The following is a 27,730-nucleotide window of genomic DNA, read 5'->3' as shown; positions in this document are numbered from 1 at the left end:
TATGGTGGACTCCCCATTTCTTTGGAAATCTAATCCAGAAAAGGGATTTGCATAAGCAGAGGGCTTGGGAGGAAGAAGAGGCTCTGTGGGGCCCATGTGGCAGTTTGCATCACCAGCCTAACATTTGCTGCCAGTCTGGGTGATGATTATTCCTCTTTCCATATTCCAGGAACAAACACATTTTTCAGAGATAGCAAAGATCACTGTCAAAGTATCTGGCCCAAGAGGATTCCAAGGTAAGGGCTTAAAGACAGTAGCTATGGTCAACACAAAGTCCCCATCACCTTCTCAATGGCTCCCACTGCAAGAAGAGCCTCAATGTTACTTTGCTAGTTCGATTCCCAGCAGGTACACTAGACGGACAGTGCTCTGAGGGCCCGGTTACAAGGATTTCTCCATAAAGGAAAAACAAGTTTAACCCTTCCCTGTCCACTCATACTGACTCTCCCCTGGTGGATGCAAGGGATACTGAACACCAAGGATGAGAACATGAGGCACCTAATAGAAAACTGAAATGGTTTCTTTTGCATTGTATCGATGAAGTTTGTCTGACCTGGTGAATATAGGATCATGGCAATACCTTGATGACATCCTGTATACCAAGAATGTAGCCGATTGAAAGGCAGAGAGCAGGGAAAAAAGATGCCAGTGGGTTTCTTCTGGCTCTTTAGGGTGATCTTACTAAGCAATTACAAGCTAGTCAGGGGAACCTGGCTCTGCTGTAGCTCACACCCCATGTTATAATTGGTTACTTGACTATCTTCCTCCTGAACTGTGAGCCACTAGGGGGCAGGAAATGAGGTATCTCTTGGTATCTCTAGCCCCTAGTGCAGAATCTGGCACAAGGGAGATGCACAATAAGCATTATGGAGGGATGGAGTGGCTGAGGTGGTGACCTGCTGGAACAAGTTATTCCATTCTTACCCCTCCCTGTCAGCTATCCAGCCACTCATCTCAGAAAAGCAGCACAAAATGATAACAGCTCACACCTCCTGGGCCACAGGTCAAGCAAGATAGCGGGAAAGAACTAGCTTAGAAAACTTGGAGACAGGCTGGCCAGACCACATGGGCAGCCACACTGATGGGAAACCCTCTTTGATGTTTTGCCCTTGCCTCTCACTGGCAGGGAGAGTGATGTCCAACACTGAGTGCAACGTGAGTCTTACCCCCAGATGCAATAAGGAGCAAAGATGCATGGGCTCTGCAGAGGGCTGGGAAGGAAAGGAAGTGCTGTGCTGCAAGCTGGGGGTTCCAACAAGGCATCTGCTCTTGTCTCGTCTGGAAGCTGATGCAGAAGCGCCTCACCCCTCTGTGCCCTGCTCCTGGTCCCACCTCCTGCAGAGGTGAGCTCATCCTCCCTCCCAGCCCAGTGCCTGCAAAGCCCAGCTCACCCCAGCTGGGAAGCCTCCCTCTGCTTCCCCTTCGTACACAGAGGCAGAAGCACCCTGAGCACAGGCAGCACTTCGGTGGGAAGTGGGAAAAGCCCTCTTATGTCTCCATGTAGCCCTGGCTAGACTTGGCTGCTACCAGCCAGAATCCCTCTGCGTTGTCTTGGACACCACCAACCTGTTACTCCCGCTCACCTGCTGGAGCTGGCCAGGCAGTTAGGACATTCGTATAGCTTCTCCACTAAGACTGTCCTCCCCGCAACAAACCTCTAGGACCCTTTCATAAACCAAATCATCATTTCTGGAAAGTTACATTCCTTGATTTCAGGAATTGTTACAACTGGAGCCAGGGGAAAAAAAATTTTTTAAAGGTAATTATCCAATTCCAGTAAAACTTAATGGGGCCCTTCCCACCCCAGGCTAGTGGTTGGTGCAAAATGTAATTTGAGCTAAAGTGTCTGAGGTTGGAGAAGAATAAAATGTTCTGCACGGGGACATCACCCTTTGTGGGAGCCATATTTTTCTGGAAGGCCTTTGATCAAGATAGGAAGGAGGTACTGATTTTGCTGGGGGCGGGAATAAAGCCCATCCAGAGTCAGCACCCTCAGGACAGAGGCAGGGTGGGCACTGAATCTGCCACTGTAGGTACCACCGCCAGTCCAGGGGCCCCCAGGTTCCTAACCAGGACTTCGACCCCTTTGCTAACTCAGAGCTCAAGATCCTAGTCTCGGGCTATAAACGGCGCAAGACGACTGCCTGGAGGAGGAGGTTTTCGCGGGTTCTGTCAGCCCCTCGCTCACAAATTGCAGTCAGCAGCCCCACCGAAGTTGGCCTGTTTCTGGCGTTTCTTCCCCCTCTCCTAATTCGCCAACTGCTGAAACGTCTGCCTGGCGGAAACCGCCTTCCTGCCGCGCGCTAGGGGCTGTCCCCGGGTGTTGGTCTTTTGTGTCAGGAAAACTTTGAGAGGAAGCGAGGGCGCTGGACAAAGAGCGGGCGAGGAGGGCGTTTGCCAACCTGCGGGGCGCGCCTAGCACAGCGCGCGCTTCCCTCGCTCAGCCCGCCCGCTCCCGGGTCGCGCTCGGGGCGCTGAGCCCAGCCCTCCTCGGCCGGGAGCGGCTGCCTCCCCGCGCCCTCCGGAGCTGAAAGAAGCCAGGCGGGCGCAGCCTAGGCTGGCGGCTGGACGCTGGAGTTGGTGGGAGGAGGCGAAGAGAGGCGCGGTGCAAAGCGGTCAAACTGCGCGCGGAGCCGGGCGCGGGGCGGGGGGAAGGGAGGGGACGAGAGGGGCGGGGCGGGCAGGAGCCCGGAGGGAGCGCAGCGCCGGAGCAACGCGGGTCTGTCGCCGCCGCCGCCGCCGCCGCCGCCGCCGCTGCTGCCGGCCCAGACTCGCAGGAGCGCAGGGTCCGCCGGGCTCCGCGTGGCCCGCGAGGCTCCGCGCCCGCCGCCGCGCCCTCCAGCCCCGCTCCTCCGCCGGCCCGCGCCGGTCCCGGCGGGCTCCAGCCCACCATGCAGCTGCAGTTCCGGAGCTGGATGCTGGCCGCGCTCACGCTGCTGGTGGTCTTCCTCATCTTCGCAGACATCTCGGAGATCGAAGAAGAAATCGGGTAAATAGCTGCGCCCTCCTGGGCTCCGGCCAGGAGCCCTGCCGGGATCCCCCTTTGCACCCTTGCTCTGCCCCCCCCCCCCGCGCTTTGTGTGCGCCGCGCCCCCCGGCCCCTTCGTGGAGAGGTGGGGGACGCCTTGGGCTGGGGGTGGCGATGCTAGGGACCTGGGACGGTTTGGGGAGCAGGTGATGGGGGCGCGGCTGCCGTGGGTATCCCTGGGCGGGGTGCTCCGCAGCCTCCAGCCGCCCCGCGCCGGGGACCTGACTCGCCCGCCCGACCCCTTCCCCGGGGGTCCGAGTACAGTATCGCCGGGTCGAGGGAGGGCGCCGGGGAGTGTCTCGGCGGGCGGAGGGGCCGAGCGTGGAGGGAAGCCGGAGTTTCTTTGTCTCTGGCTCGGCCGCTTTCTCGCCTTGGCAAAGTGGGCAGGGGCCGCGCGGGGATCTCGGAGCGGGGGAGGGGATGCCCGAGCCGGAGCGGAGGACGGGGACTGTGCACGAGCTCCGGGGAAGGGGAGTGTCCCCCACGCGGCACTCGGCACCCGGCACACGCGCCGCCCGCCCTCGGGTGTGGGACCGGCTCCGCGGGATGCAGGGCGCGCCGAGCTGGAGGGAGCCCCCCACCCTCCCCCAGGTTTGGACGCTCGGCCAACCCGGCGTCGTCCCGAGCAACCCCGGGGTTGCCGCGCGTTCGTTGCGCGGAGACGTTTGGGGAAAGTGTGTACGGCCGCCGGGTGGGCTCTGGGGGCCCCAGGAGCGCGGTAGTCCCCCAGGCTCTCCCGACCTCTCCAGAGGCGGGGCGGCACCGCGACCCCCAGCTGCTCCCGCTCGGGACTTCCCCGGGCGCGCACTTGCGGCGCGGGACGCTCTCGCCCGCCCGGAGTCCGAGAGGCTGATTCAGTGCCCCACCCGCAGCCTGACAGCCGAGCCCGGCCCCCCTCTGGAGCCTCCCGAGGGCGGTGGACAGGTGTGGGGAGGCCGCGAGGGTGCTGGGGCGGCCTGAGGATCCGAGAGTGACGTCTCCGAAGCCGCGCGGAGCTTCCTCCCCTTCCTCTGTGGGACAGCGTGGCGCTGAACGCCTGAGAGTCCCGCGCCTCGTGCGCCCCTCCTTTGTCCCGCGTGCCATTTCATTCGCTATCGATGCGCACTGAGGCCCCGCCACTCTGTCAAGTCCCCAGAAAAGGAGACGCCGTCCTGAGTCCATGATGCCAAGGCCCTAAGGACTCTGACCTGGGGCAGGTGCCACTTCTCTCCTTCTCTCCCTGCCCCCGCCCATCTCCGCGACCTCACAATTCCTTCTGTGGGCCCCATAGTGCCTGGAGAATCCTTCTGTCTGCCGCTTCCTCCTCTCTGTCCTCGGTTTCCCCAAAAGCTCGGAAAACTTTCCGAAATGTTGGAGAGTTAATATGCAAAGTGCCACCGGTTCCCACGCAGAGCCGGAGAAACGAGCTACTTTTTCCTGCCCCTCGCCTGGAACTCGTGGGTCAGAGAGGAGAAGGGAAGGCAAGCCCGGGGGTTGGCAAGACAGTCGGTGCTGTGCCTGGTGGTCTTCCCCAGTGTGGGCTACGCCTGGTCCCCATCACTTGCTGACCTTCCGGGTGTGAGGGGGCGGGACCAGCAGCTGCCTATTGTTCTGCTATAAAATTGTAAGGCCCCTTTCATGCAGGCATCCCTGGCTCATCCCTTCCCTGAACTTTTCCTGAATACCTTCCACATCCCAGGGACTTTGAATTCTGAAGTGCAATCAGGAGATCACTGCACCTGATGCACATGCTTTTGAAACCTCCACTCCCCACATCAAGCCTTTCCAGCAGGGTATAGAGGAAAGAACTCCAGGGCCTGAGCAGAGAAGGGCATTTCCAGTCAGAGTACATATGGAACACCCAGGACCCTGCTGCTCTGAGTGCATCCCCTGAGACCTGTTTCACTTGGGCCCCAGAGTTGGGGGAGGGTTCTTTTTATGCTGCCCCTGCCTGGGCGGATCCTAGGAAAACACTGCCAAGCAGGTGACATTTGGCATCTGTCTTCCCTCAGTTGCCTCTGGTCTTCAGGCTGACCCTGGGCTTGGCCTGTCACCACCCAGGCCTGAGACACCACCTTCTTCCAGGCCGATGTGGCAGCTTTGGGCCAGTACCCTAAATGCCATGGGATAGATCAGGACCAATGCTCCAGTCCCACCCCAAGTGGGCCCCACCTCTCTCTGACCCAGAGGAAAGGAAATTCGCCTAGGACTCGCCATGGCTGGGAGAGGAAAGATGGATGGGGCAGAGGAGAATCCCTCCAGCACCTTCTAGCCACTTACAAGTAAGGTTTAGCATAGTCACTTAAGCCCTGGAGCCACCCCAACTCAGAATAGCCAGGCCTGGTGCCAGTAAGTTCCTGTCATAGAGGCCATCGAGAGCTGTCAAGAGGGCTGTCCTCCTGCCTGTCTGCCTTCCTGGGAAACCCTGAACCCTGGTGCTCACGCCCACCCTACCCACCCTTCTCTACCTGCTCCAGCCTGTGCTAGGCAGGATCCCAGATTACCTGCCAGTGTCACCCTGGGAGAGAACAATGCTTCCTTCGGTAAAAGGATGGCTGTGTCTGGGGGACAATGGACAGAGGGACCCTGTGATCTTCGAGGTAGAAAGGAAAGATGGAGGGACCACTTTTGGGGTAAATGTTGGCAAGATTAGGGAATAAAAAGTGAAAGAAGAAAGCAAATTACACATGTTTGTCTGCAGGAATAAAACTGAGGTCCACTTTTCTGAAGCTCTTGATTCCCTTTCTTAGAAAATGAGGCTTTTGATGTGCTGGCCTCAGAGGTCCTGTCCTGCCCAAGGAATCATACATTGTGTGGCCAGGCCCAGGCTTTCTTTGAGGGCTTTGCTCAAGACACATCTCTTTACCTAAGCTATTATTTTCAGAGCTCCATTTCTGACTCTTTTGCTTCTGTACAGCTCAGACTGTGGAAAAGAAATGTACAAAGACAAATTCTCTGCGGAACACCTGAGAGGCCTGCCTGGCAGTCAAGGAGCATGTTGAAATCCAACCAGAAATTGGAGGGGGCTTTGTGTGAATGCCATGCTCAATCCATGCAACCTCCCAAGTTTTAAAACCAGTAGGGCCCCGGATGTAGGCTGAACTCTTCTGGTTGTCCCCTGAGCTTTAGTCTGGAATGTCAGCTCCGTGAGGCACGTGTGCAGCGTGGTTGTTGTGTTCCCAGAATGGACACAACACAGAATGCATTCAATAAAGGTCTGTTGGGCTGGCCATGATGGTGTATGCCTGGAATCCCAGCTCCTCAGGAGGCTGAAGCAGGAAGACCTCGAGTTCAAGGCCACCCTGGGCAACTTAGTGAGAGACCTGTCTCAAAATAAAGATTTTTTTAAAGGGCTGAGGACATAGCTCAGGGCCCCTGGGTTTAATTCCCAGTACTGGAAAAAAATGTTTAAGATGAGTATCCCTCCTGTGTCTCACTCACACTGGTCATACGTTGCATCTTCAGGCAAAGTGAGACTCATAAACCCTAGGACAGAAAGGGTTCCTGCTGTAGAAATCTCCCCTTCTGTTATCCATTTGGGTTGCTTTACTCTGAGACATAACATCACTTATCCAAGCTCACGCCCTGGCTGGAGACAAGCAGGACAGATTGGACAGGCCTCCTCTTTTGTAACCCAATCCCCTCGTGCCCAAATGAACTATTGTCATCATCAAAGAGCTACAGAGCTCTGGTTAAAGAAGAAATAAGCAGCCAGTGATAATAATAGCACTCGTGACAATGATGATAATGACAGTGATGGTTAGCATGAACTGAGTGCCTGCTGAGAGCCGAGCGCTACCCCAAGATCCTGGGAGACATTAGCTTGTTCCTTCTTGCTGCAACCCAATGGCCACATACCAGGGCCACCAAGAGCTACTATCTCTTGAGCCCTGTGTGCCAGGTACTGTGCTAATTACTCATAGCACTACTTCACTGAGTCCTCACCAAACCCCCAAGCTGGGTACTGTTGCTATCCCCAGTTCATTGATAAGGAAACAGAGGCTCAAAGAGCTCATGGAATGTGGAAGTCCTTGACCCCACCCCTACAGAGGCCAAAACCCATTCTCTTGACTGTGGAAAAAGAATTAAGCAGTCCAGGAAGGAATGATCCAGAGGACCTGGCAAGCTAGCAGGATGGTCAAGGGCTCATTTCTCCCAGTGACTTAGAATGAGAAAAGGTGAATGAAGTGGGCTGAAGAGAGACTCAGGACTCTTCCCCCAAGATGTCCCTCTGGTCCGCCCAAGTTCAGTGCCATGCTAACCCCAGCCTGCCAGGAGGGTGAGCATCCCAGGCTCTCGGGCCGAGCTTTGGCCTAAATCTTCTGGAGGAGGGGAAGCTCCCATCCCGTTGCAAAGCTGATTCCCAAGTCAGTTGAGTGGAACGTCCTTGCTTCTCTGCGCCATGCAGTTGGGCATCCAGGCCTCTGGAGCGAGGGTGATCGTACAGCTATTCAATAGCTGGTCCCTGTCTGGCTCCAGTCTGTTAGAGTGGACATCTGACCAGTCAGCATTGATGGCCAGGACCCTGCCACTCGGCAAGCCTTGTGTGGAAAAGTAAGAAGTGGAGAGGGGCTAGCTCTAACCGTCAGCCACCGCCAGATCGGTGAGCAGGCAGCAGCTACAGCCCCCAGCCGGGAGGGAGGCAAGGTGGGTGAGAACAGGTGGGTATGAAAGAAGGTGGCCCTGAGCAGTTGCAGTCTTGGCACTTTGTAGGGAGAATATATGTTTGCTCAAGGTGATACAAGTTGTTGTTTTTTAATTTGGAAAAAGCCCATTTTCTTCCCTCGTCTTGATACACGTCACTCAAGTATAAACACAATAAGAGGATAAAATAGAGAGTGAAGGTCTGGTTTTAACTCACTCGCTCACTTGCCAACTGTTCCTAGCATCGAATTTAAATTGTAAATAGATATACATCCTAGAAACCAATTCAGAACTCAGGGCGTCTTTCCCCCTCGTAAAGCAGGGTTGCTAGGTTTTAAAATTGTTTAGGTTTTACAAATTGGGAGTGTTGTAAATTGCAAATTATAAATATTTCTCAGAGAGAGTGCAATTCTAAAGGCTTTCTTTGCTTTTAGCGAGGCATACAAAGACTTGCACCTGGCCTTTGCCTCTCTCTCCTGCCTCTGTGGGCTCCAACCATTGTGTTGCTCAGGGTTCTGTAAATTGTACCATGATTTCTTACCTCAGTCCCTTTGCACGTGCTGGTTCTCTTTTCTGGAACAACCGTCTCCCCCCCAGGCCCCAACACAAAGTCTCCTTCCTGCTGCCCCTGCCGTGTCTCCAGTCCTTTCCTCTGGTTGCTATATCTCCTCCTTCAAGGCTGAAGTCTGGTATTATCACTCGTGCGCAGCATTCCCAGATCCTACGCTCTTCTCAGTGTGGGTTAGTTGCCCCTCCATGTGCACACTTAGTGTCCCATCAGGCTAACATCCTATGGAGATGGAGTCCGTAATTATGCTTTATTTATCCCTCAACCCTGGCGCCTGTTGATAAGTACACAGTTTACACAGTGAAGCCCATAGAGTATTTTCTGGATGCATAAACTTGGGCTAGGGCATAGCAAAAATAAGCACTGAATCTTTCTGCTCCCCAAAACCCAGTGCTCTTCAAATAACAGTAAACATCCCTGGCTTGACCCAGAAGCCACCACTTTTCCCGTGTCCAACATGGAAGGGACATCCTGGCTGTGACACTGTTCACTGGCTCACAGTGTTGGAAGCAGGCCAATGGGAATGAAAGCCCCACTCCAGTTTGTGAAACAGGAGGATTCAGGGTGTGTTTGGTCGCTGCCAGCTCAAATAAAAAGCAAAGATGCGCAGTCTGGACTCGGAACTTCTGCTCGCCCTGGCACTGCCTAGAGTGCCACTGTGGCTGTGCTGCCCTGTCCTGCTCTGTCACTGCCACCCCAGGGACCTCCGTACCAACACAGAGGAAAGCTGGGACCTGGGCCAGCTGTTTGCTGCCAAGGGCCCCGGTCCCCAGAAAGGGTGTGGGAAGGGGAGTGTTGGAGGCACAGTGAACGTGAGAACTGTGAGGGCCCCTCGAAGTGTGTACAGCCCCAGGACGTCCCTCATGGGGCATCCAAAGTGGCATTTTTAGTTTGAGACGCTGGCCATCCCCTGTCCAGACAGGGATAGCCGTGTGGGCCCTAGGTTAGCTCAGAAGCAGCTCTCTCCACTGCTTCTAGCAAACGTGAGGCAGACAGACGGATGGCTGGACGCACAGGAGCATGCACGCCACTGCCCGGGTGAGTCAGGCGGCCGTCTCCTGCTGCAGGGAGCCGCTGTCCCCTGTGGCTGGCTGACTGCCGGTCTGGGGCCAGCTTGCTGTCTCCCTGGTGCTGGGCTTTGTCCTTAAGCGTTGAGATTAGCCACTCCCCTGGCTGGCAGCTGGGCTGGTTTTAAATTCTCCCCAGTCGCCTGCAACTCGTCACCGGCTCAGAAGCTGCCCGGTGTCCTGACGGGACCTGTTAGTCCCAGCATTTGCTCACCCTCAGCTGTCACTGACTTGAGTTCGCAGTGATGTGAAGCACGGCTCCAGCCGGAAGAGCAGCGATCCAGACCTGACACAGGTCTGTACTGCACGTTGGCAGCCCTGGCTTCTCCCAGACACTCTCATAAGCCCCTGGGGTCCTGATTCGTGCCCCGTGGAAGCCCAGCATCTGCCTTGCTACGAAGGCCTGTGCTTGTCTGAGTTCCAAACGTGCCCCTGGTAGAGTGACCCTCTCCCTGTCAGGTGGTTTCCCCAGTGCTTTGTTAGTGGAAGAACCCAGAGCTCTGCTTCCTGGTCCCTTTTGGAAGTTCAAGGCTGCCATTCCTCCTCCTGTTGCCTCGTAGTCAGTAGCTGGAGGTTGAAACAATCACCAGGTCTGTGGTCCCCCACTACTGATGTGCAGAGAGGTGTCAATCCGGAAGGGAAAAGCAAAGAAAGACAAGGAGAAGAAGCACACCAAGCCAAGACTGGTTAGTTAAAGTTGCCAGCTATAATTACTTGAGAACTCTTCTAGTTCGGAAGTAATGTTCTCTTTCCTTTTAAAGACTAAGATGTCCTTCCTATTAAGGCAGAGAGTGGTGGCAGATGGTGCCTGTAATGCTCTTCCTTGGGTGAAGAGGTTGGTAACCGATGCTGCCCCTCCCCAAGGCTTTGGAAATGTCACCAACCGTCTGGGGTCCGGCCCAAAGTACACTGAGGGATGACTTAGAAAGCAGAGCATGCCCCTCACACAGTTCCTGCCCCATGGAGCCTGCTGCCCACAGAGAATAGCAGCAAGGGCACCCTCATGCAACCCATGATATTCAGCACGTTCGCTGACTTCACCCCTGCAGGCCTCCCTGCAATCTGATGAGGTCCAGGTTGTTATCGTCCCTGTACTGCAGATGAGGAAACTGAGGCACAGAGCAGTTAAACAGCACAGCTGAAGTTACACTGGCTCAGAAGGTGCAGGGCTGGGATTTGAATGTAGGCGCCAGAGAACAGGGAGAACAATCCAGAAATGGCATATTAAATGATACCCAGTGAAGAAAATACATAGGCTCGTATCTCCCAGGGACAAACCTGGGAAATAAATGCAGGGGTCTGTGGGGGAAACCTAGGAGGCAGCAAAGCTGAGGGACACTCGGGGACAGCATGTCAGAGCCCAGGCCACAGTGGGTTGTGGCAGCTGAACAGATCGATACAATTTGCAGATGTCAGGTCCAAAACACCTTAATGTAGGGTGAGGACACTGCCTCTGCCTCCCTCTGTCCCTCCTGCCAGCTAAGGCTCTGGAGCATGGCAGTTGTTTGACCAACTCATTATGAGAAAGACACATACACACTGAGAGAAGGGAAAAACAACACACATGACTAAGGCCTGGAGGTGTTTTCTTCTGGGGAAAGACAGAAGGCCTGGCACTATCTGCTTCCCTTGGCTGGTGGAGGCTGGCCAGGGAAGGAAGGAAGGAAGGAAGGAGAGAGAGAGAGAAGGAAGGAGAGAGAGAGGAGACAAGAGGGGAGAAGAGGGAGCCAGGCAAGCCTGCTGAAGGAGACAGGCCTCATGCCGGGAGATGGTTCACCCCAGGGAGCCCCATTTCCCGGGCGCTGAACTGCCTGCTGAGAGCCCACACCTGTCACCTCACTCAATCCTCCTGACCACGCTCTTTCCCCATTTGCAGAAGAGGAAATGGAGGCTCAGCGAGGACCCAGCACTTGCCAAGGTCACCCAGCTAGCAAAGGAAGAGCTGGGATTGCAACCAGGTTTGCCTGGCCCCAGCCCACCAGTCTGGGCTGTGTTGCTACCAAAGTTTTCCATCCTGTTGCCCACCTGCTCCCTCCACTCTGTTCCACTTTCTGTGCCATGCAGGGGCACTGGAAAGAGGTGATAGGAACTTTCGAGGCACAGAAAAGACTCCAGAGGAGCACAGCCACCCAGCACAGTGGCAGCCATTGTCACTGGATGCCACATTTCCATGACACTGAGGAAGGGACAGGCGCACCTGGACTGTGCCCATGAGGCGTGAGCACGCACTATTGGGTTTCTCCATCTCTGGTTTCTAGAAAAGAACATCGGCTGCAGTGAGAGAAGTGATACCAGCGCTGGTTCATACCTTTCTTGGTAAACGCCAGCCTAGCTTAAATCATGAAGGCAGAAGATGCCTGCAGTAAATGAGTTGGTAAAGTGATACATCGGGCTGGCGACTTGTGTTTGCCGTGGTCCTGTGAGTAGCAAAGGCCTTCCTATTGCACCTCTGAGGTTCCCCAAATTTAGGACTTGACTCGGATGAATTCTGGATGGTGTCCAAACTGTGCCCTAATCCAAATGTTTAGTGCCTAGCAGAAGCAAAGAAAGAAACTCCGTTGGAGACTGTGTGTACTATCAGCTGTCCCCAAGGGAAAGGCCAGCAAGGCCAGGCTTAGTGGTAAAGCAGGCCTGTCTGAAGCCTCCCAGTGCTCTCCCTCCCTGGCTCTGACCCCAGCAGTACCAGAATGACTCCACATACCTCTTCCCGGCTGCCCTACCTCTACACATAAGGACTAAGACATCCCTGAGCTCCACTCACTGTGCAGGCTGCAGGACACAGGCTATCTGGAGAAGCTGCAGATACTGCCTGCATGGTCTCTGCAGACAAATAGGACCTGTGGGACCTCGGGCAGGTACCCTCACCTTGCAGGGCCTCAGTTTCCTGATCTGTAGAATGGGTTCATGGTCTCCAACTCATGGTGTTCTGAGGATTACACACAAATGATAGGAATGTAAAGTGGTGCAGCTACTGCAGAAAACAGTAAGATAGTTCTTCAGAAAATCTAGCATAGAATGAATCACCAGTTATCTAGACATCTCACTTCTGGGTATATATCCAGTAAGTTAGAAAGCAGGGACTCGGACCACATAGTTTATAACCATGCTTGAAGCAGCATTGTTCATGATAGTCACATCAGCGTGTGCCTTGGCAGGTGACTGGATAAACACCGTGTGGTCTATACATACAGTGGAATAGTATCCAGCCTTAAAAAGGAAGGAAATTCTGGCACATGCTACAACACGGGCAAACCTGAGGATATGATGCTAAGTAAGATGAACCAGTCACAAAAGGATAGATGATGTAAGACGCTGGGTGCACGTGGTACTGAGAGCCATCAATCCACAGAGAAATGGGGGATGGGGAAGTAGTGCATACGAAGTTTTGGCTTTGTGGGATGAATGGGTTCTGGGGATGGCTGCACCATGTGAGTGCACTTAACATCCTTGAAGAGCACACTGAAAAATATTTAAGATAGTAGGTTTTACGATATGTGTATTTTGCCACAATTTTTTGAATACACACACAAATGAAAGCAGCCAGAAGAATGCCTGGCAGGTGCTCAAGACGCGTTGATTTATTTTAAGAGCACAGTTGTGCTTTTAACAAAGCAGCATCAAAGTGAGTATTATTTCATTTAAGAAATAATATGGTGCCAAAAAGCATGGGAGGGAGGGAATGCGGGAGATAAGGCATTTCTTTGCTGCCAATCTGTTTGGATACACTTGCTAGAAGTGGCCCAGACACTCGACACCTGGGATTTTGCACTGTGCAAAGTGCAAACGCGTACTTTCTTTGTGGCCATGTTGTCTGCACTCAGGAAAGGCCCTGCAAGGTCTCAGCCACCTTCGCTGTGGAAAGCACAGAGTGATAGGGAAGAGGGAGGATGCAAGTCCAGCTTCCCACTGTCCCTTTCCTCATTGCCTGCAGAGCAGAAGCCTCAAAACCAAACTGCGTTTGGGGCTCAAGGGTGAACCCAGAAGGACAGTCTCAAAATCCTGATCCCCAAAGCGGGTTCTGGCACAGCCAGGCAAAGCCAGGCCCCAGCCCCACAGCATGCAAGAGAGCAGGGATGAGCAGGTGCTGTGGCAGCTGGCAGGCGTCCCTAACATGGCTCTCAAACCTGAAAGAGCCTCAGAATCACCTCCCAGGCTTGTTAAATACAGACTGTGGGCCCCACCCCAGAGTGCTCTGGGGCCTGAGAATTTACCACTTGGACAAGTTCCTGGTGAGACTGATACTGCTAGGCCTTCTGACAGCCACACTTTGAGAACCACTGGGCTGGAGTCTCCATACTCAAAGTGCGGTCCTCAGACCAGCAACATAGGCATCATCGAAGCTTTGGTAGACATGCTGAGCCTCAGCCCGTGCAGTCTAAACATGCATGATAACGAGACCCAGGCAGTGAGCAAGCACAGGCTGCTGGGGGAAGCACCCCTGTGTACTTGAGTAAGGACACTTCAGCCAATCCCATGACTGCACACTGACCCAGTGGCCCCTAAGATGACAATGGTGCTGAGAAATGCTTATTACTTAGTATTTCTACTGTACCTTTTCTGTGTTTTGATGTTCGAACACTTCCCCCTGCGCGCCACTGCTTACAGAATTCACTAATGTGCTGTCCGGGCTGGTGGCCTGGGTGCAGCAGGCTGCAGCGTATGACATCTGTGTGTAGCAGGCTACACCGTCAAGGTGGGGAAACACACTCTGTGATGTTCACACAACCAGATTGCCCAGCGGTATGCTTCTCAGAACATAGCCCATCGTTAAATGACTGACACATACCTGTAATAATTTTCCCTGGCTTCTGCATTGGCCCTGGCCCAGGAGCGTCCCTGGCCCTTCTCACCAGGGGAAACTTGCCCATACATCTCCATTGTCCAGCTCAGACCTTTAAATGGTCTCAAACAAAAAATGAATAATAACTCCTATTAAAGACACTTGTAGAATGCCCAAGTGTGCACCAGAAGCTCTTCAAATACTGTATTAATTTATACATTATATTAAAAGCCAAAAAAAATTCTATGGACAGGTAAACTGAGACTCCAATAGAATAACTGCTTCATAAACACAGAAAAAGGACTCGAAGATTTTCAGGTCTAGCCAGCCATGTTCTCGGGTGCCGGGAGTTTAGCCATGTGGACCAGCCGGCTTCCCTTCCTTTGTCCTTCAGGATAAGGTCATGAGCGTCCATGACGTGAAGCAAGGAGAAGTGTTAACCGAGGGCTAAATCCAGTGAGGCTGCAGTGCGACCAGAAAGCACGTTGATGCGGGCCTGCCGCACCTTGTGGATGTTTCTGGGGAGGCTGGACAGCAGAGCTCTCCTCAGCTGTGTCAGTGAGCCCCCTCTCGAGCCTGGCGAGGCTGTGACCATGCACACGGCAAACGGCCTCCCTTCACAGTTGGCACAGACAGAAACAGTTCCCTGAGTCCGGGGATTCCTGAGCAGATCTCCCCTGCTGCAGTCTCACTCCAAAGGCCCCCATCAGTTCTACAAAGTGGAGAAATCAAGAGGGGAGGCCTCTGGGGAAAACAGGGAGCAAGTTTGGGGGAACCTTTTAAAACCCGTCTGCTCTTACACATAAAGACGGCCTTTGGGCAGGCTGGCAGCCAAGAACCTAATTGTATTTATTCTTGCTGTTACCTTCTATTTGGGGCAAGGGATATTGGTATTCTATTTAGGGTAGTGATAGAAAGATGGCTTTAGTGATAAATTCATTTAAGCTTTTAACTGAGTCAATTTAAATACAAATATTAAGTCAATAAAGTCAAGTTAGCAAAACATACGAAGGTAGACACGGAAAATGCATGAAGTTTGTGAAAGGAAAAGCCAGCTCTACTCCTTGGCCAAGGCTGTTATCTACCCTGAAGGTAACAAAGCCAACGCGACTTGCGGAGCCTCTGCAGAGGATGAATGAGTTCATCCCCCAGAAGGTAACGAGTTCCAGAAACAATTCACTACCGTATTTGGAAAATTGCTCAGGGCACTTCAATAAAAAGCCTTCAATGAAACAATCTTGTGGATGATTTAAATGACGTGCACAACATGTCTCTGGGAGAGGAAAAGTGATGTAGGTCCGAGAGGGCCTTCTGCCCCGCTGTGTATCTTTCCTGCCTGCAGATGGTGCCTCACCAAGAGCCAGGACCCCTTGAGACTTGGGCCACACTGGCCACATTAGTGCCACTCCTTGCGCAGTTCCTGGCAGAGTGGATGCTTCTCAGGAGAACCGAGAAAGGAAGGCCGGGAAGGAAGGGGAGGGAGTTCATTTCTTGAAGGAGGCTCAGAAAGTCCCTTGTCATCTATATTCTGGAATCATTTACACATTTCTCTCCATGACCAACACAGAGAGACGTGGAAAGGTGTTGGATACCTTCCTGCAGTTGTCTGATTTGGAATCCATTGACTTCTATGTCATTCATAGATAAAGCCCATTTCCCTCCTGCGCCTCTCCCCTATTGCATAAAGAAAGACTGGCCCACCTGGGGTGGTTACTCGTGATTGTCAGTGTGGCTGGTTTGAGAGATGCCTAGGAGATTAGTAGAGTGCACTTCTGCCTGTGTCTGGGTGGGTCATAAGGGCATGGCCTTGAGGACTGTATCTGGTCCTGGTGCCTTCCTCTCTGGCTCTTCCTAGCTCAGTCAGCTTCTAGCAGCTAATGGAGTGAACATCCCCTTTCTCATTCCCCTCCACCACGTTCCTGCCTTGGAACCAGACAACCATGGATGGAAACCTAAACTCAAGCATGAACCAAAATAGACTCTTTCTCCTTTTAGTGGTATGCGTCAAATACTTTATCCCAGCAATGGAAAGGTGATTAATGCACCACTGTTTAAGTCAGTGTTCTTAGCAGGCTGATTCATGGCTCCTACCACACAGGAAGACCAGAGAGATGTGGCCAGACTTGGGAATCAGGTGAGCTGGCTGCTGGCAGACTGAGATCTCCCTGATAACAAGGAGATTAATGAGGGTCTGCCGCCTCCTGGATCCTGGAGCATGGGAGAGGGTTTTTTAATCAATGCTGGCCAGGCTGGCTTAATGATACCTAATCTTACCTTTTGAAGCTCAAACATTTGGGAGTTGAGATCAATTGAGACGAAATAGAATAAGATGTGTTGACTTTTAGATTCTTAGTCTTCATCAGAGTCCCATTGTGTGGTGCTGTTTTTATTTTCTGTCTCAGAAATAGGTAGAGTTTAGCCTCATTCTGTCTGGATGAGGTAGCCGCATATTTTTGTTCTCATTCCCTTTTTTCATCTTCCACTTGATGGTCCTCCATGGGGGAAGGATCCATTTCTGTCTGTTCGTCTCTGTATACCCAGCACACAGCGCTCAAATGCTGCGTTTCGGTGAAACCAGCACAAACGGTGTGCCCTGAGCCAGTCTGCTGGGAAAGCCCAACTCTTCCCCTGGGGGCAAGTGTCAGGAGGACTCCCTGGTCCCGGTTCCTGGTGCCTGTAACAGGGAGCATTTTGTCTCTTCGCACAGCTGTGGGATTCACTTTACACCAGTGCTCACCGGTTCTGTGCTACATGCTGTTGGCCTGCAAAGCTGGACACAGCTCAGAGAAGTGCTCGAGGAGACTGGTCTGGGGGGAGACAGAGTTCTTGTGTGACAATGAGAAATGTGTCTGCAGGTGAGAGCATGGCAGCCTGGACTCTTGTTGTGGACTTGCCACCAGTGTGCCATTGCCCTAAGGGCAGGCACATAACCCTCTGTGCCTCAGTTTCCCACCTGCAAAGAGCAGTCTGGATGAACCCATTGGCCATCTCTAGCTCTGAGGCCTCGGAACTGGGCAACTGTCCCAGCACATCTTGCTGTTGAGTAGAGTTTAGACTCCCCGGAAATAGCTAATCCTTTTGCTGTGCTTCTAAATTTCTCACCCTGCAACTTCAGAGCAAAGCAATACATAGGTGCGGCTCTATTTTCCCCTACCACCTGCTCTACATGAAAAGAGAAAAGGGTCTAGTATAAAGGAAGAGGAAGATAGACCGACACGCTCAGTGTCTGCTCATTCCAGGCACTGCGCTGGACACTTCCGCATCTCACCGAAACCACTCGATAAACTGGCAAGATGGGGTCAGCAGCATCGTCAGTCCCCACCACCCAGTGCCACTTAGAGAATCGCCGAATTGTAACAAGATGGGTGGCTGCTCTGGATAAACTGTGCTCCATAGACCATGTCTTAGAAAAACACCTGTGCATGTAACAAGATGTAGAACAGCTATTATCAAACACAGCTGTCTGGTGACTTCGGAAGCCTTCTTTTTGGGCTACCAGGATGAATCATTATCACCAACAAACCTCTTACACATGAGGTCCATCGGCCTAGTTGGGCCCCTCGAAGTGCTTGAACAAACTGTGTACAGACGAGGAGCAAGAGTCTTGCAGGCAGCAGGGCCGGGAAGACCACCCATACTCACAGGGGCAGCGTTGAGGGTCTGGGCTGGGATGGGGTTGATGGAAAAGCAGAATGAGTGGGGAGTTGTGGTTACAGAAAAGGGAGGACACCACTGCAGTCCTCGGGGGGCCATCAGTAACGTCTGGGAAGATACCATAGGGATCCAGAGGGACAGCTGTGTTTTAGGGTTGTTGGGTGAGTTTCATTTTAAGCATGATGACTTTAAGAAATGAGTTTGGCTGTGTGGAAATGAAGATCTTTCAAAATCATTGAGTCACCAACTGCTGGAGTCAATGGGGACCTAAGAGGTCAGCTGGCCCGCTCCCCTTTTATTTTACAGGTACAGCAACCAAGACTAGGGCTGAGAAGTAGCAGCTCCATGGTCACCCAGGTGGTGGGCAACTGGGGACCGATTCCTAAGAGAATAAAGTAGGAGAGAAGTCAGGGCTGGAGATGGAGACCTGAAGCCACTAACAGACCTGAAGCTGTCAGTAGAGAGGAACCTCCCATAGTAGCAAAGATCCCAACAGTAAAAGCCTTCGTCTCTGTCTTCACTCGGAGTTGGAAGTATTAACAAAAGCTATGGAGAAGGATGGTCAAAGGGCTGAGAGGAGAGTAGGCAAGTACTGCTGGCAAGTGGGCCCTTTGGGACAAGGACACTCAAGGCCCGTGGGCTTGGTCGTCAGCAGGTTCCTGGTGACAGTCACATGACCCCTTTCTTAGAAGAGTAAGGTGGAGTGAGATTCTGAAGAAAAGACACTGGCCTTGCCACAGGTTCAAATAGAGACCTGAAGCAGGCCAGGGTGGAGGCAGGCAGATGGAGAATATTCTACAAACAAAAGAGTGAATTTCTAAAAAGGAGAGAAAGAAATGAGGAGAGACCAGGAGAGGGGGAGAAGCTCTGGGAAAAAGCCACAGCCTCGAAGGGAAATAGGACCAAGGGGAGGGGACGAGATTAGATGAAGGTTCAGAGACTATGTTTTGGGGAAGGTGGCCCGGGACTTCATGAGTTTTAAAGAAAGACGAGCTGGGATCCACTCGCCCATCATGGCCGCTCGAAGCTCTGCCTGAGACTCTTCCCACAGTGCTTTGCGAGGACGATGCCCCCTCATCCTTTATGGTTCTGATAAATGCTACCCCTAAGACAGCCTGTCCCTGCCTGCTCCTGAGGACACCCTTAGCATGTTCTCTGCTTCTCATGTGTTTTCTTCTCAGTACCACCCAAGGCATGGGTAGGTATTTGTAACTCTTTTCCTTGCTGGAATCAGTGTGTGTGTGTGTGTGTGTGTGTGTGTGTGTGTGTGTGTGATCTGTCTCCAAATTAGATTTCAGTCACCTTCAAATTGAGCACTATGTGTCTGCTTTTCCACTGTGACCCCAGAGCCCAGTTCAGAGCCTGTCACATAGTAGGTACTCAATAAATGCCTGCTAACTGGAACAAAAAGAAGGTGGAGAGAGAGGAGCACAGCTATAACCTACTTGCTTCTCAGAAGCGATTTAATAAGAACAATAATAAAAATAAAATTAAAATAAGAACAGCATCTGCCAAGCTGCATATCTGTGTTCATCATCTCTCTCCATCTTCACAGTTTACTCATTTTAAGGAATGGGGAAACTTCGCTTTGCAAACTCCGCTACTTAAGGTGGCACTAGAGATCACACCAAAGCGCGTGTTCTCTTCTGTGACCTCATTTCTTGACAGATTTGTGTCAGGAGAGCAGGGAGCCTGGATCCTCTCTCTTCGCACCCTGGTCAGGGGGCAGAAGTTCCTGGGCATCCTCTACCCAAAGCTCTGTCAGTTCCACATGTGCCCCAGTGAAGCCCCTCAGGCACTGGCACGTTCTACCACAGCATTCGATCTGTCCAGGAAAATATGGTCAAATCTCCCCCACCCACTGCGGTCACGTGGGGAACTCAGCAGGTCAAGACTTCTCTTTAGCTCCGGATGATTCTGAACCCCAAAGAAAGGCTCCCCACACCCGCACTCCGGGCTCACCTCATGTCTTCTTTCTTGAGATTTTAAACAGGCAATTGATAGCGGGAGATGGGAGAAGGGGCGGAGGCTCTGAGGCAGCTGCTCGTGTGACGCCTTCAATGATATTTGATCCGTCGTCCCCGGGCACCACCTAGAGCTCCCACTCTCCCCTCCTCCCTGGGGCCCAACAGGCCTCTCTGCCATTGTCCCCTCCGGGCCCGCCCAGCCTAGGGGTCTGTGCTGACACTCAGGGCAACAAGAAAAGCCAAGGGGGGGCTCCTTCCTGTTCCTTCCATCTTTGTGGCTCTCACCTGTGGGTGTTTAGGACAGAAAGCAACCTCCCAGCTTCTGCTGCGAGCTGAACTTCCTGTCTGAATCTGCTGGAAACTTTCAAAGCACAGGGTCAGAACCTCCCAGAAGGAGGCCGTAGGCATAATTCAGAGGGGACAACCCCACGTCCCTGCCCACTGCCCCTGCCCTGACATGGCTTCCTACCCCTCCTCTTCCATTCATGCTGGATGGTGATGCTTCTCACATTTGCATGGAACCAGCTGAAGGGATCCAGGTTTGTGGATTGCCTTGCCCTGCCCTCTGGTTCCCTGCTAGGGTTGCTTCTCTCAGTTTTGACTCTGCTCTGGTTCTGACTACCTATACCACCATCACCACCTTTGCACCTAGTTACCCACTTGGAGACAACCTGTCGGGGAGAGCCGGGTTCAAATCTTGCCTCCAGCAGCCCCCTCTTCCATGTAGGTCCTTGAATACGATGCGTAGCATCTCTCAGCGAAGCAGGAGTCATAAAAATGCCCACCTCCCATGGTTGCTGGAAGCATGGAGGAATGAATCTACAGGAAGAATGCCTCGTGGGAAGGGCTTGGGCAGCAGGGAGTCTGTCGCTCTTCTCCACACCGTCCATCCAAGCAAAGTCCCCACTCAGACACTTGGTTCTAACATCAGCGTGCCCGCAGCCTTGGGGGTCCCCATCCTCTCTGCCAGCTATAGTGACATTGGCTGTGCAAAGTCCTTTTCCTTGCTCTAGGCTTTTCCTCCAAGGCAGCCAGGGTGCCGTTTCCAGAGAGGACCTTCAGAGCAGAAGCCCTCTCCAACAGTTCCTTCTGGAGCCTTGGGGTCCTGCAGAGCACGGGGTGGGAGAGGTGGAGATGGGTCCCAAATCGGAAGACACCTTCGGCTGAGCGTCCTTCCAGAGCCCAGGGCCAGCTTCCTCTTCCTGTGCTATTAGGTGGCCTGCCAGCAAGCCCAGCAAGACAGACCTTCGCAGTCAAGGAGCATAGATCTCCTCCAATTTCGTTTCCAGCCCTTCTGTTTTCTGACCGTTACAAGGAAAAAGACAGTGCCCCGGGTGTTCCTCCTCGTGCACACGCTTGAGTTCATCAGTGGGCATCTTGTCTGCTGTCACTGAGAAGGGACCCCCAACACATCCTCAGGTCCTGCAGGCCTGCTGTACCTGGCATGAGATGGGCTTCTGAGTCACAGAAGTTGATGCAGAAAGTGACAAGGGCTGAGTTTCACTGCTTGACAGGAGGTAGCTCAGGGATGTCTATTGCAAATGCCTTCCGGGTCCAGCCAGGCCACCTGGTTAAGCAGTGCAGCTCGCAGTCACATGGGAGACAGTGGGGTGGTAGCACAGAGCCCCCAGCAAAGCAATTCCGCTGCTTCTCAGCCCCAGCAATTACTATGGCCCAGTGTTGCCAGATCACCTGGAAGCCAGAAGTTAAAATGTTTTCCGATAACCAGTCAAATATTGGTCTCTGATTTTTAAAAGGTTTAGCATGATGCAGGCTCTCCAGCATATATTTAATCCATATATGACCTCAGGCTGCCTGTTTATTCCCTAAATTCAGTGGATGAAAAAGAGAAGAAGGGATTCTAGAAAAACAGCTCAATATTTAGAGACACAACCTTGGGAACTGGCTGGCACATCCTAGAAGCTTCCATGGCTTGGCAGAGTTGGAAGGGAGATGGGTAGAAAAGAAGAGCAGGTTAGAGGGGCCCAGCTCAGAGAGGGTCATCTGTGCTGTGCTACAGAATCTGAACTTGATTTTGAAAGCTCAGGGGACCTATGAGGAAAGCCGAAGAGTGTATAGTAGGGAAGGACATGCTGCACTCTGGATTGCAGAAGGGAAGTCCTTTGTGGGAGGGGCTGGCAGACAGCCTGTGCACACAGGGTGAGAAGGTGGGAGTCACAGCAGTGACCCAGGGTGAGGGATGGGCACTGGCACCTGCTGTCCCCAGGTGGGAACAAGACAGGAGACCCTCGAAGGAGAAGCGTGGTAAGGGTAAGTGTGGAGGGTAGACACTGTCCTGGTTGTAAATGGATAATCTCAAGGGGCATTCTCCAAAGGAACACTGAGAGAAAGTGGGGTGTGTGGCCTGTGTGGATATAGACAGGACACGCTGAGTCTGGAGCCACGCGTGAGGCATACAAGCGCAAATCTGGGTGTCACCAGCTTGTTGATCAGTAGTGGAGGATGGGGTTCAGCACATGGACTAAGTTAAAGTTGTGCTCTGAGCAGCTCCAATATCCAGGTGTTATGGTTTGGATCAAGAGTGTTCCCAAAAGTCTCATGTGTTCAGAGGTGGGCTTTGGAAGGTGATTGGATCTTGGTGGGATCTATACTCATCAGTGAATTAAACCACAGATGAATCCAGAGCTGTCTGGAGATAAGGCCTGGTTGGGAGAGGCAGGCCACTGGGGGCTTGGCCTAGAAGGCTGCATCTCCTCTCCAGCTCCTCCCTTCTCTCTCTGCTTCCTGGCTGCCATGACATAAACAACTTTACTCTGCCAGACCCTCCTACCATGCTCCTCCATGGCCATGGAGCCAACAGACCATGGACTGAATCCCTAGATACCGTGAGGCCAAATAATACCTGGGTATCAGGTATTGTGTCCCAGCAACAAGAAAGTGATTAAGATACTAGGGGAATGGATGACAGTGAAACTGGAGAGAAACAACAAAAGCCTGGAAAAGGGTCACTGCAGGATGGAGGAGGAGGCAGTCTATGCCCACAGGATACTTTAGCATCTCGCTCAGTTCACTGGACAGAGAAGAGAGAAGAGACTTGGCCTGCGCCCAGTGCATGATTGGACCCTCTCAGGGAAGGACCTGGTCACACTGCAAGGGTCTCCACACAAGGTCTCCTTGGGGTTCCATCATGCACAGCCCCATGGACCATGGGCACACCGCGCCCAGCTCTCAGCCATTCATGCCACTTTCAGATGTGCTTCTCCTTCGAAGAAGAGAAATGCACAGGATTAACCTCAGGCAGACCTCTATGGACCAGCCCCTGCCACAGTGCCTAAGAAACCAGCAACCCTTCAGGAAACACAATTCCAGTACAGTTAACTCACCATTTTCTTCCATGGCTTTTACTGTCTCCCTAACTGACTGCACTGTTGAGCAGCAAACTCTCCAAGGACATAGCTCCAAGGGGACTGCCAGGCTCCACAGAAGCAGCTGGTTTATTCTGTTCCAAAGAGCAGTGGTCATTACCTTCAACAGCATGGACATCTGTTCAGGGTTTCTCAAGGTCCTGCAAGACCTCGATTTACAGAAAAGGATGTCAAGGGCAAGAGGCATCCAGGGCTGCAAAACCAGAGGACACTGGGAAAGAGAACTCTGGTCCCCCAACTGACAGTCCCACCTGTCCTGCTTCCATCTGCTCCTGGGGCTTCCCGAGCAGCAACCATGACAGCTGCTGGAGCAGAGGGAGTTGCCATTTCCCTAGGTCCAGGGAGGGTCAGGAAGGAGGCACATCAAACACCCAGAAGAAAACCAACTTCAAAGTCTTCCCCAGCCTAGGTGACCCCCGGGAATTTTCTCATGAAAAGCCAGAAGCTGGCATTAATAGGGATGCTGTGACTGAATGTGGGTCCATCAAGAAGGGAACAAAAGGGAGGGAAGAAAGCCAGGTGGAGGGCAGAAGCCTTTCAAGTCCCTGTCAGGCAGGTTCAAGAGCAAAGCATGGCATGTCCGACAGGCATTCTGCTTCTCTTTAAAGAGCATGAACTTATCCATACCATGCAACATGAATGAAATGAGAAGATTCCAGGGCTGCCAACCTTTCCATTGAGGTTTTGTGGTAGCATATTTCTTCTACAATAAAAAATAGGGAAGTGACAGGTGAGGTTAATGCTGTGTCTGCAGCACAAGGCCCAGTGATCGTCGAGACTGGATCCTAAAATACTGAGCCATGGAAGGTCAACTAAATTTTCATATGAAGCCATCCCCAAGCAATCCTTTTAATGGCTGGGTCACACTTTATTAGTGTGGGGTAAGTGGAGACTAACTGCACTATTTTCCCAATTAGCCAGATGTTGTACAACTATTTGTTAAGCAGCCTTTGCCTCTCTGACTCCTCCAGTACCTCCTCTACTGGGAGTTGAAGACTTAGCAGGTGCAGGGGCTGCGTTCTGCAGGCACACGAGGTTTGGCCACATGTGGACCAGGATCTGAATCCCTGCTCTGAGCAGTCCACCTGGATAGGTGATCCTGGGCAAATCCCATGGCTTTCCTTTTTTTAGCAGTAGGTGGCTTATTTCTAAAGATGAGAGAGAAATAAGAAAGTGAAATGCCCTGATAACGATGCCTGGCCTATAGTAAGACTCAAGTGAATAAAGTCGTTATATTTTTGATTGGTCTTCTTGAATCTGCATGTCCTTCCAGGTAACACTTAGCTCATGTAATGACTGAGACAAAAATTTCACCTGGGATACAGAGGCATCATTCTAAAGGAGTAAATTTGGTGGGGAGTGAGAGGATGTTTCGTTTGAAAAAAAAAGAAAAAAATATGTGTATTACATAACAAAATTTTATATAGGAATTTTGTAAAATTATCATTTTGTAAGAAAGCTATAGAAAGTAATGTAGAATAAAATCCTACTGTGTGTGAATATAGAGAAAAAGTGAGACTTTTTTTTTTGGTACCAGGGATCGAACTCAGGTCCTTGTGCTTGCGAAGCAGGCAGCAAAAACCACTGAGCTAAATTCCCAGCCCAAAAGCAAGACTTTTAATTGGAGTACAGTAAGAATCATGGAGAGATTTCATGTCATTGTAAAGGGAACCTTAAAGGGTTGGCAGGAGATGATTTAAAATAATAGATTTCTGAGCCAGAAGGAATCTTGAAGATGCCCCCTGTGGACTCTGTCCCATCCCTTCCCTGGGATCATCCATCACGTCTCCTCCCAATGGCACATTTCCTTTAGAAGGTGTGTACAGGGGCATTTGCCTCCCCCTTCCTAAAGACAAGAAGATCTGTCCAGGGTCACCCAATAACCCAGAGAAGGTATGGACCAGACCTAGGAAACCCTGGACACTTCCTCCAGGAAGAAGGACATGGCCGCCACTGTCAAGCACTAATGGAGTTGGAGTAAGAGAGTGACTGACAAAGAGCATTGCGAAGTGGTCATGCAAGAACGCTGTTGAGAGGATAATGGGTCCATGAACCATATTGGTGTAAAACAAGCAGAGGGCAGGGTGTGGAAACAGCTGGTATAGATGAGTGTGGAAAAAGTTGCTAAAGTCCTAACAAGAGAGACAAGGCTGAGGGGAATACAGAATTGAAGTAGGGTTGTCCAAGATTAAGGTAAGATTAAGCAAGCACGTATTTAAATGCTACCAGGTGTGAGCCAGCAGCATGGCATGTCAATTACAAGCTGGACTCTTCAGCCAGCATACTGGGCTCAGTCCTGTTGTCCCTCCTCGGTAGCTGCCAGTGGCCCCAGGCAAGACTTTCACCTGCTCTGTATCTCAGTTTCTTCTCATGCAGAATGGATAATCATTCCTCCCTCGCAGGGCTATCGTGAGGTGCAAATAAACTAATGCAATAGAACAGAGCCCAACCTAAATTAGGCCCATGGGTAATATCAGAAATTATTATGCAGCTAAAGGGAGCTATTGAATTCATGGAGGAGAAAGTCTCAGGAAGCAGGAAGGGATGCATTTCAGATGCAGGTGGAGCCACTGGGTTTGGATAAGAAGGTGGCTGGCTGCTCTCTTTTAATAAGAGGAAGATGGAAGGGAGGCTGAGTCCTTCTATTAACAAATATTTACTGACCCCCCCAGAGGCACCGTGCCTGACACTGGGGATGGCAGCAACAAGACTGTCACATGCTTCCATCATGAAGCTGACCTTCTGGTGGCAGAGTCAGACAATTCATTTAATAAATGAGCGTGGTGATGAAAAGGTTTAAGAGCTGGGGGTTCCGAAGGTGGGGGTGAGGAGAGCCACAGCGAGGGCATGGGAGACAGTAGATGATATTTTAAATGGATCCTCAGGGAAGATCTCTCTACAAAGATGCTATTTGCACAAAGATTTGAAGGAAAGGAAGAGTCCCCTGGGAATATCCATGGCACAAACCGTCCCGGGAGCAGGAGCACCTGGCACAAAGCCTTGGCCCTGCCTGTGCTCGATGGATGTGGGTGGATGGGCCGTGGGAGCGAGACTGGGTTTCCCTCCTTCCTGTCCAAGCAATGCTTCACCTTGAGGACACTGAATCTTCTTCTCTACCAAGGGAGCCACCTTCAACTATTTTGACTCTTCACTCAGCAGTCCTCTCTAGAGCTCCCTGCATGTGCAAGGAATGTGTCCCCTGTCCCGATACTGAGTGGCTGGGACATGGGCATGGTCTGGGGACATCAGTGGTGATGCTGAATGCACATGCACGGGGCAGCAATAGTAGCTGGGGGTAGGGAGCACCCTGTTGCAGGTGTGACCAGGACACAAAAGCAGAACAAGAGGCCCTGGCACACTGTGGAGCATGGGCTGCAGAATGGATGCAAGAAGCCCAAAAGGGACTCTAAGGCCATGAACACCTCATAGAAGTCTTCTCTACCAGCTTTTCACCAGCTCCAGCCCAGCCAACAGCATAAATATGTAGACTTGGATGCTTTGGTTTCTGGGTCTTTGAGTGGTAGAGATTTTATAAAGCAGCATTATCTTAAACATCCATATATAATTCAGACTAAAAAACAATACAAAGGATCAGTGAATCAAAGAGTCTGATCTTTGAAAGGATGAGAAGGGGACCTGGGGCTGAGGAAGATGGGAGGGAGGAGAGAGGAAGGGGAAGTAAAAAGGATTAAGATGGGATCCATGTACGTATCAGTTCCCCCACAATGAATGTATTTACCATAGATCTCAATAATATACTAAGGAAAAATTGGGGGGGAAAAAGATTGGTAGCTTGGAGGACAAGTCCCACATAAATTGGTGGCCCCAGTTCATGCCTCGTCTCTAGTTTGTGCCTCTCCATTTGCTCTGAAAGTGCTCTGGTTTGGATGATAAGTTATATTGTCTCCCCTCTGGTTGGAGGTGACCCACAGTTTCATGATGAGAAAGAGAATAAGCATGGTGGGAAATTCTTGGCATCCGAGTGACTTGTTTACTTGCATTTTGATGTGCAGATGCCTATAAGTACTTATATATAAAGGCTAGGAAAATTGGCTGGAACATAATCAAAGCCCTGGGTTCGTGGAGATATTTTTTGAAGCTGAGCAAAGGGGAGAGGCAGGAGTGCGCTGGTACCTTTCTGCACACCGATGAAAGCTGATTAACAAGCAAAAGTTTGCTAAAATCAAAGCAAATGGATAAATCAAATCAAGCTACTACTTAAAGCAAAAGAAGAAGAGGTGGCAAGAAAAGTGCAGTGCAGTCAATAATGAAAGATCAGGGGCTGACAGAAAGAGGACCGCGAGCCTGCTGATTCACCACTGCAGCACTGCCGAGCCCAGAGCCAGAGAGCTTAAGTGCCACGGAGACACCACTGGCAAGGCGGAAACCTCCATGCGTCTCCAGAGCTATTGTGCTCAATGGTGCCTCGGTGGCTATGATGATCAAAGCTTTTGGCTCAAGGGTAAGATGTTCTGCATAGCAAAGACATCCCAAATGCTGATGAGCATATCAGTAAAGCTGTTAGGCCTGACTAGATGGGCAAGAAGGTGTGTGTGTGTGGAACTGGAGAAAAGAGACCAATAGTTGGCATGGGTGGCACAAAGAATAAGTCTAAACTTGGTGCAAATACCATAGGAAAAGGGTTGCTTGCTCCCTG

General features: G+C 51.8%; 1 protein-coding gene and 1 non-coding gene across 2 annotated transcripts in view; both read left to right on the top strand.

The window, feature by feature from the left end:
- Positions 1-2,891: 2,891 nt before the first annotated feature.
- The window catches only part of St8sia2 (ST8 alpha-N-acetyl-neuraminide alpha-2,8-sialyltransferase 2), a 67,916-nt gene continuing 43,077 nt past the window's right edge, over positions 2,892-27,730 (top strand). Inside the window, exon 1 of the mRNA XM_004852721.3 lies at positions 2,892-2,989. Coding sequence (XP_004852778.1) covers positions 2,892-2,989 — 98 coding nt within the window. The remainder of the gene's footprint in view (positions 2,990-27,730) is intronic.
- LOC147824870 (small nucleolar RNA U109) lies at positions 23,646-23,784 on the top strand. The gene has a single exon (XR_015441885.1). It is a non-coding gene; the product is annotated as a small nucleolar RNA U109 (small nucleolar RNA).

This window comes from Heterocephalus glaber, unplaced genomic scaffold (assembly GCF_053883595.1).
Source record: "Heterocephalus glaber isolate CG9 unplaced genomic scaffold, H.glaber_assembly_v1.0 deba00001531, whole genome shotgun sequence".
NCBI classification, from domain to species: domain Eukaryota; kingdom Metazoa; phylum Chordata; class Mammalia; order Rodentia; family Bathyergidae; genus Heterocephalus; species Heterocephalus glaber.
This window is presented reverse-complemented; position numbering and strand designations above follow the sequence as displayed.